This window comes from Meleagris gallopavo, chromosome 2, assembly GCF_905368555.1.
Source record: "Meleagris gallopavo chromosome 2, MGAL_WU_HG_1.1, whole genome shotgun sequence".
NCBI classification, from domain to species: Eukaryota; Metazoa; Chordata; class Aves; order Galliformes; family Phasianidae; genus Meleagris; species Meleagris gallopavo.
The window spans coordinates 107,874,128-107,893,861 of NC_139405.1; the positions used below are offsets into that span (position 1 = coordinate 107,874,128).

General features: G+C 38.2%; 1 protein-coding gene across 1 annotated transcript; it reads left to right on the top strand.

Moving 5' to 3' along the window:
• The first annotated feature begins 5,693 nt into the window (after positions 1-5,693).
• On the top strand, positions 5,694-16,547 carry LOC100548588 (cysteine-rich venom protein-like). The gene is made up of 8 exons (XM_010708162.4): positions 5,694-5,829; positions 8,591-8,652; positions 10,781-10,900; positions 11,365-11,452; positions 13,237-13,382; positions 13,847-13,941; positions 14,759-14,847; positions 16,276-16,547. Exons 2-8 carry the CDS (start codon positions 8,593-8,595, stop codon positions 16,401-16,403), a joined length of 726 nt encoding a protein of 241 aa, XP_010706464.1. The 5' UTR covers positions 5,694-5,829; positions 8,591-8,592; the 3' UTR covers positions 16,404-16,547.
• Positions 16,548-19,734: the final 3,187 nt, after the last annotated feature.

Sequence of the window (19,734 nt, forward strand, 5' to 3'; positions counted from 1 at the left end):
GGTTTAGAGGTTTTTGTGTTTATTCCTTCAATATCCTCTCAGAGCCGTGGTGTCTCCCCTGTGTCCTCCAGCCAAATTGCCATCCCTGTGATATAGCTGAAATATGTGACCTTCATGTCCTAAGATGATAACTTCAGTCCACATTTGGTGACTACACTCTCTTTCAATATTTATGCCCACTGTCCCAGTGAAAAAAAAAAAATACTCATTTGGGAAAATGCAATTCTCCACAGAAGAGAAAGTTGCAATAATATTGGGGACATGATACAGATACATATCTTTCCCTGGATTCTACATTCATTGTAACTGCTCTCAGTTTATCCCAACAAGTATGAGGTCCACATATCTTGTGCATGCAGTGCTCCAAAATGCCAACCCAGCCTGCAGACACTCTGAATTAAGAGCTGAAGACTTCATCAGTTGCAACCTCCTATTATATATTGTGCAGACAGAAATGTGTAAGCACAGGAAATAGAGATCCAGTTCACAGATTTGCCACAAAACATTGCTTCAGGAAAATTACTAAGAAATTACTAAATTACTAAGAAATTCTGCAATACTTCATCTAGACCAGGCCAGGCTCCCTCTGTAGCCAACAGGAACAGAACTATACTTCTGGAACTTAAGTTAGGTAAGATAGGTATCTAATATAGCAAAAGGGAACAGATTTTATGTTGACTATTGAGGTACTCCAGGCACATCTTCTGTGCTAGATATGCATCACCTGGGCACCTAAAGACACAGAATCACAGCATGGCAGAAGCTGGAAGGGACATCTGGTCCATCTAGTCCAACCCTTGCTCCAGCAGAGCCACCAAAGCAGGGAGCCCAGTGTCACGGCCAGGAAGCTTTTGAAGATCTCCAAAGAGGAAACCCCAACATCTTTGGCTCCCAAGCCAAGGCTCTGTCACCCACACATCACAGAAATGCTTCCTGATGGTCAGAGAGAGCTTTCTGGGCTCCAGTTCGTGCCCATTGTCTCTGGTTCTGGCTCTGGCTCTGGTTCCCATTGTCTCTCCTGTGCATCACAATGGAGAACAGCTTCATCCTCTTTGCACCCTCTCATTAGGTATTTATAGACATTAATAGTCTCCTCTCCAGGCAGCACAGTCCCAGTTTTCTCATCCTCTCTTCATAAAGCAGATGAGAGGAATATGAAGTGTGATTCTTTATGTAGTTTATTGGTGCTTTTAGTTCACAGCGTGACCACTTCTGGGATTCTGTTCTCAACTGAGAAAGCATTTTAGAAGATTCTGTGAAAATGAGAACAAATGAATGATCTTCTTCCTAGAGGGAGTATATAGCAATCAGACAAGACAAAAAAGGGACGCAGACAAATAAATGGAGATAATAAAGACCTATCTGTAAGATAATATCTGTAGACTAGAGCTACCTTACTGCAATGAAATATATTGTAGTCATCAGAACAAAGAAATTGCATAGAAGATCCAGGGATAGTTCTACAAATGTTTACTGGTGACTTTCCTGCAACAAAACAGAAGACGATGATAATTTACCAACAGTAGGGTGAAAGTCAGCACTAGAGGCTGAGGAAGTTGAAGTCCAAAGGAGAAATGTCATGAGACAGAGAGGGGCTCTCCATATTTAAATACAAAATAAAAGAAATAAGTAGCCTTTAACTGATAAGATGAATTTGACATGGAAGCTTTAAGTAGTCTAAAAAATTGTATTTATATTAGAGGTGACAATCATGCAGGCCCTTTTTAAGTGCCAAAGACTTCATGTGATTTACTAGAGAAGTGAGGTTTAGATAATCATGTTTTCTAAGTACATAAGCAGTTTGCTTTTTCAGTGGATGTGATTAATTTCATCGACCTTTAGGCATTTTCAATATAGAAGTCTACAGCTGAGTTAGTTGCTCTAGGCTTTATTTAGAGGAAATGAGGTACAACAGGCATTTTTATGTTTTTGTGGGTATAATCTATTTTGGCTAAGTAACACAGGATGAAATGATTTACATCTTGGATGTGTCCATTTTTCTCTATGCCACCAAGAGAGTTGCGCCTGACTAGTTTCAATGACATCAGAGAAGATAATTTCCCCAAATTTAATGAAAAAATCCAGCCAGGCATAAAATAATAATAAAAAAAAAGGATATTTTCAGGGGAATGTGGCAAGAGGTTAGTAGATCAACTTTTATTAAACATTCAAGAATTCACATCTCTTTCCTAGGATCTTTTTGTAACAGTAAACCTAATATTGAATTTTCTGATTAGGGATAACAAGGCATTTCAGTTTTGTGAACTGCACATAACATAAATACCAAAAACAAATCAGCACAACGAAGCAATACGATAGAAGAACGTTACAGACTGAAGCACTAAAATTAAAACGCTATTGGCAACATTATCTAGTACAATAATGAAAGTCCAATAGTTTAACTAAGAAGTTAAGAAAAAAAAAGATTGGGAAAAAAGACTTGTTGAGATCACTTTGTTAGTTCTAGCAGAATGAGGCAGTCAGTTGAGAGTCTGGTAGACCTAAAGTTTTCCATTCATAGTGAATACGAGGAGCTTATAGAAAGATATGAATTATTGTCATCCTGCATTCCATGCTCCATGAGATAAGGCTATAAAGGTCACTGCAGGAACTGCAGTAATACAGGTGCAATCCTTATCCTACTCTTTTTTTTCCCCACGCTCTCTGAGCCAGGTGAAAAGTGAGGATTCGGTAGTCAGTGCTCTAATGCAAAATGAAAAACAAAGGAGAAAAAATGGATGAATAAACACAGTAGATGGAGCAATCATTGCTTATTTTTAGAGTGGGGAAAATACCCCTTCGTACGAATGAGAGTATGGGGGGATGTATGTATGAGAGTAGGGGAATATGGACCATCCTGAAAAAATAAACCAGGGAGAGCTCACAAAGAAAAGCCAGTGGATTCATCCCAAGGGCCAAAACTATGGTTAACACTGTAAAATATCCTCATTAATCTGGGTGATGGGAATTAATCCAGATTTGCACATGGTATAAATTTGAGAGGAGTGGCTCATGCTATACCTGGTTGTGCTCTCAGTCAGAAGGACATCAAAAGGCTGGAGAAATTAACCAACAGGAACCTCATGGATTTAAACAAAGGAAAATGCCAAGTGGAAATATAACCTCATACATGAGTACCTACTGGGGATCGTGTGACAGGAAAGCAAAGATGAAAGACCAGGAGGCCTTGGTGGACAACAAGCTGAATGTGAGCTAACAATATGCCCTTGTGGCAAAGTTGGCCAACAGAATCCTGGGCTGCAGTAAGCTGAGAGCTGCCAGCTGGTCAAGAGAGGTGATCTTTCCCCTCTGCTCAGTACTGAGTGCTGAGTCCAGTTCTGAGCTGACCAGTACAAGAAGATGTGGATATATTGGAACACATTCAGTGAAGGCCCACAACGATTTTTAAGGGTCTTGAGTGTTTCTCGCATGATGAAAGGATGAAAGATCTGGAACTGTTGAGTCTGGAGATGAGAAGGCCTCCACCAAGAACCAAGTGTTCTGAGAAAGAAAAAATCAGCTGAAAACAGATGAGATCTAAGGTTTGGAAATGCAAGGAATGGAAATAGAAATTAGAATTCTTTTATGAAAATAAATTATAAATCAACGTCTCTATATGAGATTGAACTATAGAACAAGAGAGATAATTTCTAAGCCTATAATTATGCATGCATGTTTTTGATTGTCAAGCTAATAAGGTATAGGAGTATATGAAGCGTCATGGTAGAATTTCTATTCAGAGAAATGTTGCAATAGGTTAGGAAGCTGATCTGAACCATTTATAGGCAGGTTTCCTACAGAGGTGATTGATGCTCCATGCATGTCAGTGTCCAAGACACATTTGATAATGCCTTCAAAAGCAGTTTTTTAACTTTTAGTTAACCACAGAATCACAGAATCACAGAATTAATCCTGAAGTGGACAGGCAGATGGACTAAAAGATTGCTGAAGGTCCTTTTGAACTCTTCCATCCCATCCCATCCCATCCCATCCCATCCCATCCCATCCCATCCCATTCTTATTCTTTTCAAATGATTGTGTTAGTAACATTTGTTTTGTTATAAAATAATTAGGAGTTTCCACTATAATTAATTAAATGATCATGCTTGCTAACAACTAAAACAAGTTTATACTGGCACCCTTCCAGTATAAATAAGATGAAATTACACAATCCTAGAATATTTTTTTGGTTGTACAGAACCCCTGAATTGCTATTCTACACTCGTATTGAAAACATCATTAACTTGAAGGTTAGATTAGTTTAATCAACACTTCATCCAAGTTCTGAATATCTCCAGGTCTACAAAATCTACCATATCTCTAGGCAATCTGCTTCAAAGCTTAACAAGCCCTACATTAAAATGCATTTTTCTTTATGTCAAGTCAGAGATCTTTACTTATTGCCCATGCCATAAAAGAGACTGGACCTATCTTTGCCAATATAATGGCCTATTTCTAGACTTCCATTTGCCAATGTCTTTCTCATACCTAAATCCAAACCTGGATCCATAAGTGCTCAAAAGTTGGGTTTAATCAATGTTCTCAAGACTCTTGCTGTGTAGCAGCCAAGGCTGCACAGAACGTGCTTAACCCTCAGTGTCACAAGTGCATACTATTGACTCATATGCAACTTGTCACTCATGAGAAACCCTCAGTAGCTTTTTGTTAGTGTTGGTCCTTAGAAAATTGGCCCCTCCCAGTTGTTTACTTTCAAATAATCTCTGTGAGATCACTTCTCTGGTTTGTTGAGGTCCCTCTGAATGACAACCTTATTGTCCATCATAGTGACTGCTCCCTCCAATTTGTTGTCAACCACGAACTTGTTGACAGCATGTTCCTTCCTCTGTAATTGCTAGGCATCAAATCACAGCACTACCTATTTTCTGGTCTCAAAAATATACTGTGATCCCATGTAATGTAAAGCAAAGGAGTTTTTTAAGGCATACTTCACAAGTGACTGGTGTAGAAGTTTTCTGATTAAGTGGAAAACATGAATTTAAAGAGAAGAATAGCAACATTTTATATAACTACCTGCAATGGCAGGTGCAGTGACCAGTAATCTCTTCACAGGGATTGAGGATAAAAACAGTCAATGTGCACACAAATACTCTTCTGATCCAGTGGTATTTTTATCTGTTCTCATCTTACCTTATGTACAAGGAAATGTCGAATCAGACTACAATGTGTGCTTTAGTATTAGTGTACGGAATAATCTGTTAATCTTTATCCAACACTGGGTGAAAGTATAATTTACAGAAGTATCCTTCTCTCTTTGACTTTTACGCCTATGGGATTGATATAAAGAAGCCATAGCATGAACAGGAACTTGGCCCACGATATCTTTACACCCATGGAAAAATCAATGGGGCAAGATTTCTACTTGGTAACAACAACGTCAATCTGAAGACATCTCAGCAGCCAGCTGAATTTATTTGCATTACCAGAGATTAAGATCAAGCATTACTACAACTGGAGGTTTCAATTATTAGCAGCAGTCTTTTGTATCTGGCGTTCCTATTGACTTCAAATTTCACATGCAAGGAGCAGTGCACGCAAAACTCATTTCTGAGTATTTCATCTCATCCAGCACAAGAAGTAGGAGGAAATAAAATACAAACAGCCAAACTCCTTCTTGGAAGAATGTGCACATGATAAGTGCGCCGTTCCATCTGGTCACCATTTGAATTTTTAATACCTGTGACACTGAGTCACCTGGTCCTATCAGGAAACAGAACAGCTATAAATCATGCTCCAGTGAAGAGCTCCAGCCACTTCCACAACCACCTGCAGAAGGACAGACGAGACTTCCAATCTTCCTGGAAGCGAAAGGTAAGATTTATAATTTGTTTGCTTAAATTACTGCAATTCTAACAATACATTACACTGCAAGCAATACAATCATCAGAAAGCTTCTGATCTCTTCAACAGTTTAGGACAGCTACTGAAAAAGAATTTTATTTGGTGAAAAGTGAGGATTCGGTAGTCAGTGCTCTAATGCAAAATGAAAAACAAAGGAGACAAAATGGATGAATAAACACAGTAGATGGAGCAATCATTGCTTATTTTTAGAGTGGGGAAAATACCCCTTTGTACGAATTACCACTCCTGTACAAAGTGTCAGACAGTCATATAATCACAGAATATCCTGTTTTGCAGGGGACCTGCAGCAATCACAAACCCAACTCCTGTCTTCACGCTGGGCAAGCTAATTCTTATTTTGTATCTCTCAGAGTGATGTTTAAATTCTTAATGGACATCAGTGGCTTTAGGGCTGTGATCACCATCCCAGGGCCTTTTTTCTAGCACCCTCTGATTGAAGTACATTTTACTAAAGCCAATCTGAACTCCCCACACTTCAGCTTTAAGCCATTACCTCACATCCATTGACCAGTCACCAGTAAGGTCTTGTGCAGCAATGCCCTCCAACTGAAATGACAACTCACATTAATCCATTTCAGGTCTTTCCTAACAATAATAACAATGAATGGGCATTTATTATTTTTCATTATTTTGTAATAGAAATTCAGCTATATGAATTGTTTAGGAAATTGTATACATATAGATTATATATATTAGAAGTGAGCACTAAGAGAAGTGATGGGAAAAACATATCCACACCAGTTTCTTTCAGTGTCAGCTCTCTGCACACAGATGGAGTTTCAGGGAAGTCAGTAAGACTTGGCACATGTCCTGATTTATGTTTGACTGAGGGGAGCAGGGGAGGGGGGTGGAGAGACTGATTTTAGGACCAGTGCCTAGAAATTAATGCAGAGCAATTAAATTTACATCTCTCAAACTGTAAGCATTTGGTTGAAATCAGTGGGATTGCCAAAAGTATGCTCGTATCTTGGAGCAATACATCCACTGGTTCTTAAAAAGCATTCCAATTGCATTTATTAAATTGTATCATGTTTTAAATTAACAATTATATTTAATTGCAATTAAATTCATTGAAAATACTACAGTGAATGAATACTTTGGCTATGCATTTAAACTAGCTTCTTCAATTTGTTTGCAAAATAGGCTCACAATTTAAATTAGTGGTTATCTTTTAATGGAACAAAGAATTTGTATTTGTATGTCATAAGAGCAGAAAGGTTGTTTTCTATCTGCTTATCAGCACTTTTTAAACTAAAAAATGTATTTTTGCTTGTAACTTAAGTACATGAAAAAATCCCATCTCTACTTAATTTTAGTTAGGAATGAAATGAAAAGAATCATACTGGGACCATAATCTTGCTGTTGTTCAACACATAGGTCAGATATATCGCAAAGTTTTATTAGGGTTCAGAGAAATAAGTGATACAAGAATATGGTAATACACTTCACGGTTATGTGAAATTAAACAGTGTCGTAAACCACTACAGAAAATAGGAAATCAGTGATTGAAGCAGTGAATTTTCAGAATATTTCCCAGTCTGGTTCTTGCTCAGATAGCTAGATTTTTCTCCTTCAGTGCAAGGTGAACAAATCACAGCTATTTGCTATTGTCATGCTATTTGGAAAAGAGCAGTGTTTTCTTACCCACGTGCTCTCCATGAGCAGGAGCACCTTGCATTTCATACAGAGTGGCTGCCTCAGAGGTTTGACTGAGTATAAAAATATCAACTGGCCTTTCTGTAGGGATAAATTAAGACCAGCAGTCCTCAAGACCAAGAAGTTAAGCTCGTGAGACATCTCTGCAACAACATGTCCTTAAATTCCCTTGTAGTTAGGGGTTGGAAAACTGCCAAAATAAACAGATTCCTCTCTAGTCAGTTGCTTTGCCCAAGGTAGCTAAGCAGGAACAGACTAAATGTAGCAATTACTTAGTTTTGATTGCAATCAGAAGACAAAAATTTTAAGTAACCTTAATTATACTTTGGATTACTGTAATGGGACGGTATGAAGGCTTCAACTTTCCAAGTAAGTATTCTTGGTCAATCCGAAGTGATTGCTTCATTACTGGAGAAGGTTCCCATTTCTGTTGTGAGCCCACACTGTCCATAGATTAAAAAATTTATATATTAATAAATAATTTTAAAGAATAAAAGCTTTCTGAACAACTCTTCCTCGGGAAGACAGTTCTGTCCCAGCTCATGCACGAGTCTTTGAGGCACTAGTCATTTCAGAAGGGCTTTGACTCCAGCCCTGAATGTAGAGATCTGCACATGGATGAGTGTTCAATGCCCCTTTCAAGCAATGCAATCCAGTTTAAGCAGGCAAGAAGGAGAAGGCAAAGTTTCAGGTTAACATAAGCAAAGAAGCAAGCTAAAAAGAAGCTTCCATCCTTGTGTTCCACAATTCAATGTGCAGAACTCTTGCTACAGGAAGGAAGCATGAATACCCTGAATTCAGGTGAAATTATTCAACCAGGATCAGGCCAGGAAGAATGAGACACAAAGAAGATGACTCAGAGAAATTTTGAAATGCAACATTGCAATAAATTTTATTTAGTCACTGCTAAAAATAGGAGGGGGAAAGGAGGAAACAGAGAAATGATTGCCTTGCTGCTTAAAGAAAAGAGAATGCACAAGGGAGAGATCTTACGTATTCAGAATAGTGAAAGGGGAATTATCACAAAGGGGAAAAAATGTTCTTCTTTTTTCAGAGATGATTCTTCTAGCAGTACTCCTGTGTCTTGCAGCTGTGCTGTGTCCATCTACTGGAGAGGTAGGAGCTGCACTTTCTATAGAGGAAATTGGGATGGGGTCTGAGGGACTCTTGGTATGACTGAATGTGGGTTTCTTCCTACACACAATGATTGTATTCAGAAAAAAATCTGCTAAGATATCTGGGATGTGGAAAGCATTTATCCTTGAAATCTGACAGATGTTCCAAGCAGCAGACTGCCTGCACACTGTCACAGGAGACCATCTATAGGCTCAGTTTACCTCAGAGTTGGACTAGTGGGAACGGCATGTTCCAGTATCTCCCATTCACTTTCCACAAATCCAACACTCTTCCCATCAAATCTTCACCTTTTAAAGACAACAGCTCCCTAATGATCTACCTTTCTCATCCCACAGGACCTCAGCTATGTTCCTCTACCTTTACTCACAGCCTCATCCTCTCAACAGGTACCACTGATTTCCCCCCAGCAGCTAAACAAACTAACAGCTCAGCATCCTCCTTGTGGTTCTTCTCAACACAGATTTGGTCTGAAGTTGTTATTTTTGTTTCCAATATACTGATGCCTAAAGGCTTGACTACGTTTTTTTCTTCTATAGCATCTTGACTAAAACTACTACTCTTCTTCTACAAATCTTTCTTCTCTGAAGCTACAAAAGCACTAAAGCTTATCTGAGTAGACAAGGAGTGCAAGTGGTGTGCATGACTCACAATCACTCCCACTGAGATCACACAAAGGAATAATCAAAATTACTGTGGCTGAATGGCGTTTAATGACATATAATTAAAAATAGAATATGTATTTTAAGTCATAGAATCATAGAACATCCCTAGCTGACAGAGAGCTGTAAATGTCACCAAGTCCATCGCCTGCCACCACAGAGGACCACCTAAAAGTCAGACCATATATCATAGAATTATGGAATCATAGAATGGTTTAGGTTGGAAGGGACCTTTAAGGTTATCTAGTTCCAAGCCCATGCTATAGACTGAAAGTGTTGTCCATACACCTCTTGAACTCCAGCAGCTCTGTGCTGTGTCTGGAAGAACTATTAAGAAATAGAAAAATTATATTCAATCTGATTTTCATCTAATCTATGAAAATATATACATAAAATAAGATCTTAAGATTTTTAGCACTGCTTTTATACTGCTAAAAATGTCATCATTAATAAATGCATTGTGGAGTTGCATCCTTATATATTGGCACTGTTTTCTAATCATCTCACCAAGTTAATCAGAGCTGAGACGGAGTGCAATATGACAGAAATAGCAGTAAAAGCAAATACATGATAGGACATAATAGAGAGCAATAGTCTGAAAATACGATGAGACTTTTAAATTTCTTCTCTCCATGATGCCCTCAGAAGACTACTGAGAATGACTATAATGAGGAAATTGAGTTCTTTATAGAGTTCTTTCTTAATCAGAAAAGGCATTAGGAAGTTTTAAAAATGCCACCAATTACAACAGGAGTGAGAGAAAATATCTGACATGGAAAATAATGACAAACTATTTGTGGTGCAGTGAGGTCTCCAGATAGAGGGGAGTAGTGATCTTGTAGTCAAACAACAAGTTCTTTCAGCAGAACAAAACACCAATAGGCTCAATTAAAACGCTGAAGAGGAAGAACACCTCATAGTCGTATTCATGCATTTTCCTGGTTTTCAGATCTGGTTTCTCCAAAATATCATAACGGAAATTAGAATATTGATGAATTAGGTTTGATTTTGATGCCTAAATTTGCCTGTGGAAGTTGTGGATGCTCCATCCCTGCAGGCATTCAAGGCCAGGCTGGATGTGGCTCTGGGCAGCCTGGGCTGCTGGTTGGCGACCTGCACACAGCAGGGGGTTGGGACTGGGTGAGCACTGTGGGCCTTTGCAACCCAGGCCATTCTATGATTTTATGAAAAATTTAAGAGTTCAGCAGCACAAGAAGTCTTCCAGGATATTCCAACCGTCCATGGAGGGCAGGCAGATAGCTTCCAGGAGTATTTTCTGTTACTGCTAAGCAGGAGACAAAACATGTCACATTACCTACACCATTACAAGGATCATCTCCTTCACTGACATCACTCTTTTGGTACTTCAATATTTCCCGGACGGTATTCAGCATTAGTGACATTCACATTATAAATAAATAAATAAATAACTTTGTCTTTCAATTTAGATACCTGAAGCTTCCCTTGCTCTGTCAACCAACAGAACTGATCAACAGAAGTTGATTGTTGACAAACACAATGCCCTCAGGAGAAGAGTCAGCCCACCTGCCAGTAACATGTTGAGAATGGTAAGCTGTGTGCTGTAAATCTATCTGCAATGAGCAGTAGATCCTCTGAGAGATCAGAACAGTGTGATGGTTCAGTTGGCTTTATTTACCACATGTACACCCTTCAAACTCCTCCTAAGGACCTGGCACAGCCACTACTGCAGGAATATAAAGTTGTGCAGATGGAAAAATAATTCTGGAAAATGTTGCTGTGCATTAAGAACAAACTGTCTTTATTTTTTTATATTTTTTTTAGGAAAAATAAAAGGAAAAAAAGGAGCCACAACATTATTCATTCCTTTCTGATATACTCCTAGACGATCTTCACAGTTTCTAGGCATTTCCTGAGTTCACAGTAATTTTGATCAAAAATCCCTCATCAAGAAGGGGTTGTGTACAGTTTGGTTCATCCATGAGGGCTCAGTACATGATTAATGTCTGAATGATTAACAGTCTCTTCTCTCATTGTTTCTACTTTCCTGTAGGAATGGAGTCCTCAGGCTGCAGCTAATGCTCAGAACTGGGCAAATCGATGTTCTTTAAGTCACAGCCCTCCAAACCAGAGGGAAATCGGTAAGTTGAATGCCATCTGAGTAATGTCACTTTTGTCATTAAAGTGAGCAGGTTTGGGGCATGAGATGAGCCGAACCAGCTGATGTAAAAATGAAGTCAAAATATTCCATGTATGTATTTTCAGAGCTGTGGATTCATACCTTCAGCGATGAGACTCTATGCTTTGCTAAATGCACTTTATAATTTTTTAATAGCTTGAATATTTATATATTCATGTAATTGTACACTGATATTATTATTTTATGTAATTTTATATAACTTATTTTTTTATATAATTTAATGAAGTAAGGATGAGATTCACTTTCCTAACTTCAAACATCTGCTAACTAAAGATCTAAGCCAGAACTGATCAATGTATTCTCCTGTATTTTAAATATAAGTAAATATAAGAAGGAAATTCTATTAAGATATGTCTCATTTGTCCTAGTTTTTGTGTATAATATAGATTTAATCTGATTGAAGCTGTTAGTTTGTTTTCCAGATGATTAGCTCCAAAAACAAACTTTGAAGCAAGGGATCTTGCTCATAAGGAGGATTGTGTTAAAAGAAATTATATGATCTGTTATCACTAATTCATTCAATTTTCAAATTTATGTGAAATTCCCTACTTCTGGAAAAAAAGGAAATGTGTGCAAAATTATTGCTCTTATTTTTCTCACTAATTCCATTCCCCAAATACTATTTTCTGTACCAACCATTTCAGATGATTGAAAGCACTGAACTATTTATGAGTTTTCAGCTTTGATTTTGTTGTAATTTATCTTTAAAATTACTTGACTAAGTATTTGAGATATCACTGTATATAGTGTGTTTTTATTGGCAAAGGAAATTTCTGGATGTAAATCTGTCCAGTAAGTGAGAAAAATTCAGTGCCATTCCCATCTTGATTGTATCAGTTTTCTTCAATGGATGAAAAAAAGTAGTGAGAAAATATACTCAAAATATTCACAAAAATAAGAAAATGTTGATCTTTTTTACTGCTGTGGTCTGGATGTAACTATGAGAGATGCAAGGAGCAAATGGTGAAGGTCCAAAACCCGACAGTGGTGCTGCTGAATGATACAAGACCCATAACTTTTAAATTCTCTGACAACATACTTTTACTTATAAATATTTGGGATGCTTATCTAAGTACTTCATTCCCTGGATATTGGTGTTACAACTGTACAATGCTAGCAATAGCTATGATTAGCACCCAGTGAGATGTTTGCTGCTGATTTCTGTCTATATACTCTATACAGTGTGGACTGGCATGCAGTTCCCATGCTTTATCCTAAAAAAAAAAATAGAATCTATTGGTTCTCACTGAGGTGAACCTCAGATGAGAGCCAGTGCACATGCAGGAAAGTTGATCAGGGCACCAGATTTGAAAAACAATAGGTGAAATCACTTGATGCTGTCAACAACTTTCTGTGTGCCTGAAATAAGTTTTGAATTATTGGGATTGTCTTAGTTTTATGGGGCTGTGACTTGAATCATGACTCAGGTTGCCATCCACCTTCCAAATATCAAAATGACAGTCATCAATCTGTGGTACATGTGTACAGGTGTATCTATAGATACACAGAAGTCTGTCACCAACTGAACTACCAGCCAAACAGGTTGGCCATGCTGCAAACTGGTCAAGTGACAGCATCAGCACTGATTAAAGTTGGTGTCGTGGAACCAGAAAAAAATTCCTGCCATCTCAATGGGAATGAGAGATGCCAGGAAAATTACAGCAACTTAGACTGGCTCTTACAGATCTGTGTTTTCTGCGTTTCTCAGTACTTTTCTCTTTTCAGGTGAACCATGTGGCGAAAATCTCTACATGTCAACTGCCCCTTCTTCATGGTCAGATTCCATTCAGGCTTGGTACAATGAGGAGAAAGATTTCAAATACGGAGCTGGAGCAACAACAGCAAATGCTGTGATTGGCCATTACACTCAGGTAGAAGCAGCTTCTTTGTATTCCATTCTAAAGTAAATATTCCTGTCAGCCAAGAAACATTTATGCTCTCATTATCTCCAAAAGCAGTAAGTACATTAGAGACATGAGAGTTATGCCAATAAAAGAACATGAAAATTTCTACAGTAACAGAATACAAAATCTTATACTTCGGTTCAATTATCTTCCTTAACGCTCTTACTTAAATGAAAATTTACTTTATTAAGACAATTTCATTTAGAAGTTGTACAAACATTGTGTGATAAATTAATATCATTATTCCAGATGAACTTTGATTCAAGGATGAGAGCAGGAAAACATGCTTTTCCAGAAAGATGGGACTAATATTTAATAAATTTTAATAAATAACTTAGTTGCAACTGTTTCTTTAATGCATAATTTAATTTAATGATTTTCAAATGTATTTGTTTTTCATTCTCTCATTGCTTTTCTTCTTATATCTGCAGGTAGTTTGGTACAATTCTTACAAAGTTGGATGTGCAGTCGCCTATTGTCCTGAAAGGACATTCAAGTACTTTTATGTGTGCCATTACTGCCCTGCGTACGTATTGATTCTGCTACTGGAACTTCTTATTACATCATCAAAATAACTCAGGAGATGGTGAAATCTGCAACACAGTGCAACACTCACAGCTGAGGAACAGGTCTAAGGAGTGCATTAAGAATATGCACAAAAATATAGCTCGTATAGTTGGATAGTGATAGGACAAGGGGAATGATTTAAACTGAGACAGGGGGAAGTTTAGGTTGGATCTGAGGAGGAAGTTTTTCCCCCAGAGGGTGGTGAGGCAGTGGAACAGGTTGCCCAAGGAGGCTGTGGATGCCCCATCCCTGCAGGCATTCAAGGCCAGGCTGGATGTGGCTCTGGGCAGCCTGGGCTGCTGGTTGGCGATCTGCATACAGCAGGGGGTTGGGACTGGGTGAGCGCTGTGGGCCTTTGCAACCCAGGCCATTCTGTGATTCTATGAAAACATAAAACATGTAATGCAGAGAACAATTTTCTGATTGAATTTAATTTGCCCCTAATCCCTAATTCTTACGATAATAAATCACAAAGAAATAATTTCCTCATTCTACTTGAAATCTTAGTTCACTTAGGCATATAAGTCTATATTCTATAAATGACACCAAGAACACCAGTGGGGCTTTAAAACAGAGTAAGATTTCATAAACTTTGCCAAAAAATTATTTTCACATTCATGTTTTAATATACAAAAATTGTTTGATCTATAGTTCCAACTGACTGATCATACATTAAAATACGTATTTATCTATATAATTATAAGTTAATCTCACATAATGTTTTAACATATGTTATAGTGAGTTTATCGTTTATATCGGTAATGTTTATGTTTCAGAGGGAATATAATGGGTTCAATTGAAACACCCTACAAAGAAGGACAACCCTGTGGTGACTGCCCTGATTCTTGTGACAACGGATTATGCAGTAAGTTTCAAGTGCTTTAATTGTGGCCAAGGTAAAATTGTAAAAAATATGTTAGTTTATCCCAATGGGAAGTTTTAAAGTGATATGATCAAATAGCAGCCCAAAAGAGAGGTTATGACTGTCATGCTGTGTAGATTGCTGTATAATTATTATCTATCAGTTGTTTTATGGAAGAACAACTGTAGTCCCAAACTTCTAGAGGGAGGTGTCCCTGTCTATAGCAGTGGAGTGGAATTAGGTGATCTTATAGGTCCCTTCAAACCCAAACCAAACATTCTATGATTCACCGTGTCAGGTGCTTTGCCAAAGTGGAACAACCTGTGCTGTGAAACCAAAAAAGGAGGCTGTGAAAGGGGTGGACTAATGCAAGACATTACTTAGTGTTATGGGATGCAGAGACACCCAGTTTCTCAGACTCACAAGAATAGATGAAGATATTCATACAATCCACGTACCTCCATTAAAGATGACAGTGCCTGGGTCTCCGTACGGAAACTCTCATGTATAAGTCCCAGTGAATGAGGATTCATTGACTGCAATGAGGTCAGAGATACATTTATACCAATGGTAGCACAGAAATCTGAGCTCCACATTTCCTGCTGTTGTCTACCTATGTTTTTCCATAGCCAAAGGAAAATGTTCTTATCTTTGAATCAATGAAACAAGAGAAGGAGGGGGGTTCTTTTTGTTTCCTCCCCTTTAAAACAGTGGTGGTAGATCAGGTAGCGGTAGCAACATGCTTGAAGAGATATCAGCAGGTAGCAAGTTTGAGTTTTAAGAACTGCATCAGAAAACAAAAGCAGATGGTCTGAGTCGTTAATATAAGACAACTTAGCCTAGCTTCTGTTGTGTAATAGACCTAATTCTCATCATGAGCTGTAGTACAAAGCAAGAAGGAAGGAGACGGGCTCTACAGCAGAGTCTGTTGTGATAGAACAAGGGGAAATGGTTTCAAGCTAAAAGAGGATAGATTTTGGTTGGATATAAGAAAAAAGTCTTTTAAAGTGAGGGTGGTGAGGCACTGGAACAGGCTACCTAGTGTTGTGGTTGATGCCCTGACCCTGGAGACTTTCAAGGTGAGGCTGCATCAGGCCCTGGGCTACCTGATCTAGCTGTGGTGATCCTGTGCACTGCAGGGGAGATGGACTAGATGGCCATCACAGGTCCCTTCCTGCTCAAAGGATTCTACGATTCCACAGTAAAGTTCCAAAACGCTTTGAAAATTCAGTGACAAACTTTCTAGGAAGCAGTTAGGAATACTATAAATATACTGGTCAAAAATTTGGGATTCCGTTGTGGGATAACTAGCAGCAAAGAGGAAGAACTGAAGGGTAAAAATATGCCAATGAAAAGAAGTATTCTGAAAGGAAGTATTCTAGTTTCTCATTTCCAATTTATGATTAATTTTGTATATGAATGCATTTTCAGCCAATCCTTGCAAGTTTCACGATGTTTACTACAACTGTCCTGAAATGGCAAAGAATTATGGATGTGACCATAGCTTTATCAAGAAAAACTGCCTTGCATCCTGCAGATGCCAAAATGAAATAAAATGATCAACTCTTCCCTTCGCAGACATCCATCTCCTTAAGTAATTTCTTTCACAAAAACAGAGTCTATCCTACCTTTCCCATGTATGCAGAAAGACTGAACTCTGTCCAGTGATACTCATCAAGAAGATCTGAAGGTCACGCTTGCATTTTATTCACATATGCTGTGGAAGTGTAGTGGAGGTGTTAAGTGAAATTTGGCATTTGGGTATTGGACATACACAGCAATCAGCTTCTCACACCTTTCTTTTCCCAAACTGTTGTCTAAGGAGTTAAATGTCTAACTAATTAAATGTCTGTTCCAGAAAGTTCCATATGTTTCATATGTTCTTGGTGTAGTAATGTAACTAAACTTAACCTGACAAACTTTGTAAACTCTGGTACTGTTAATTGGACAAGAAGATAAATGGGATTACCTGAAAAAAATGTAATTCTCAAAAATAAAAATAAAAATTAGGAGAGCAGAGGATTTCCACTAGCACTATGGTTCTGTGTTATAATCTGTGCTTTTGCTGACCTACATTCAACTGAAAATACTGAGTTGCATATATTTGTTAAAAAAAAAAAAAAAAGTGTCATTCATCTAAATAAATGATCCTCCTTATGGTATGATTACACTTAGCATAAATGCAAACTAAATCTGCTCTCTTCTAAAAAAAAAAAAAAAAATAGCCTGAGAAAATGATTTAATTCACAAAAAAAAAATAAATTTCCAAGGAGAATGGATTTTGTGGTTGGAAATTTTGCTTTTGAAAACGTAGTTATGGTTCCAATTTTTTTTTTTTTTTGAATGACTGCTTTTAGCATTTCAGTTATCAGCGTTCATTCCTTCCTCATCGATTCATTTTACTTCTTATTCTTTCTTATTATCATGAAAAACATCACTTCCACCAACTTTCTGACTTGAGCAACATGTCGTTTTGAGGAGTCTGATTCTTTAGCAACATCAGCAGAAACAGATCGGGTGAGGAGGGAGATTTCCTCAGTAAAAACAGCAGTCAGGCAAACAGCTTTCCTTCAGAATCTCTTTCAGAGAGAACAGTCATCAGCACAAATAACATGCAGTACTCACTTCTGTTACCTCTGAGAAGCAAATGTTCTGCTGCGCAGCCAGCAAGAGGACAACATGTTATTTTAGTTTTACCCTACAGTGGTTTCTCCTTCCAGTGCTCTCTTAGTAAGGAGGCTGCTTTCATAATTGAGATTTCAATTCCCAAAGACTTCAGAATAATAATTTCAGCATACATTCCTGACTCACGTGCTGCAGTGCCAATTTCAGTATCCATTTCTGACTCATTAATTTCAGTGGCATTCCTACTAGCACTGAAAGGTGAGCTTACACTTAAAAGCCTGGTTTCACAATTCAAAGGGCTCATTGTTTTGTTGTTCAGCCTTTTTTTGTGTGTGCGTTGTTTTTTTCTCATTCATCTCCATCACTTCTGCCCTTCTTCCTATCTGGGCATCCCTCTACCAGGAAATTAAGCCATGCTGGGATATGTGTGTGAGCACTGTACATGACTACCTGCACTCTCAAATTGTTAGCACAGATCCACATAAGAATGCTGACAATGCATTAGCTTATCCAGGGTAGCAATCATGGAAATGGGTAGACCAGCTACACCCCACTCCAACAAAAGGCAATTTACACTCTAATGTGTGTAGAAATCTACTTCCTTCCATCGTGATCCATAGAACAATATACGATTTCTCAGTTGCTCACAGTAGGAAACAAAAGTAGGGCAGTAAGGCAAAAATCAGCCCTCACAAATTCCACATGTGGTGAAGCAGGGAACAAAAGGTTGATAAACATACTTTAGATATTCAAGAAGATAGTGAAGTAAATCTTTTACCAGCCAATTTGTAATCAGTAGAGTGTAAAATACCAGCATGGCTTTGTCCCAGGCTGATCATGCCAAAACAATCAAAGCTTCTTCTTCAGGAAGGAACTCAAGCTAGTGGATGCTTTCCTGATGTCAAATCCACAAAGGCCTTCATGAGCCAGGTAGAAGATGAAGGTAAGACACAGCACATGCTGTTCAATGTGCACATCCATCATGCTCCTGTATGAGAAGCTGAGAGCGAGACCTGAGCAGCTGGGTGTCTTCACAGACTGACAACAGCCATGTCCAGAGCTGATGGCACACATTCCCATTTATCATAAGCACGTGAGTCATCTTGGAGCCTTCTCTTCTCCAGGCTGAGCAGCCCCAGCTCTCTCAGCCTGTCCTCGTAGGGAGATGTTCCATCCTTTTGGTTATTTATGCGGCACTCCTCTGGATGGGCCATTCTGAAAATTCACATTTTGAATAAGCATCATTCAGTATGCTATTACTGGATATCCTTAGAACATGGGTAGCCTTCTGAGAATTGTAAGTTGGGTGTGGATGCAGAAATGTCAAAATCATTTAAAGTGGGGTGGGATTGAAAAATCCTTCATGGAACTGAGGGTTGTCCCTCACCTAGGATCTCCCCAGGCTGCACAATGAAATGTTTCTTTCCCAAATTCAAGGAAACTGTATTGTGCATACATTAAAATAGCAACGGTCCTCTGTGAAAAAGATGAAAGAAAATGTGTATTCACCTGAACAATTTATCTGCAAGAAGGATCACCTATTTTTAAGTAATGCCTTCAACAAGGAGTTAAGTTTCCATAAAGCAGCAGGAGGTAGGATGATACTGTCCGTAATACATCTACAGTGCACTCCGCGGACTGGTAAGATCAGTTACATCTTTCAAAATGTGTCAGGTGTTTTAAGCAACATGATAAGCCTAATCCCACACTTCCTGTTTACAAGGCTATTTTTATGTGAATACATTTTAATTTATACTTCATTTTCCCTGCACCTTTTTAGTTATTTCCATCTAGTTATTTCCAAGGAACAAACTGCAGAGGTTCTAGAAGAGTTAGAAAATTTACAGTTCTGTGGGCTTGATATAAGGACCTTATATCTTATATTGTAGGTACAGCAAAATAGCAAATCCCATAAATTCTAAAACATTAAAAAGAGAGTTCTGACAGTGTAATCCCTTCAAGGCATTTCTTTCCATGCTTTCTTGAGGTATGATGAGGGAGTTCTATGTTTTTAATTTGCCCGATAGCTTTCAGCAAAGCACTGTTTGGCATATATCACAAAAGCAAAAACATGCCCAATGCAAGAAGAACATTGTCATTGAATAATACCATTCACAAACATTAATGTTTCAAAATTATGCAAATGAAATTCAACATCCTGCACACTATTCTAAATATATCAACTTTCTCCTCTTTTTCACACTAAACGTGTTATTAACCAAGACATGTAGGCTCTACAGTGACTACCAACATCATACTAAGCAA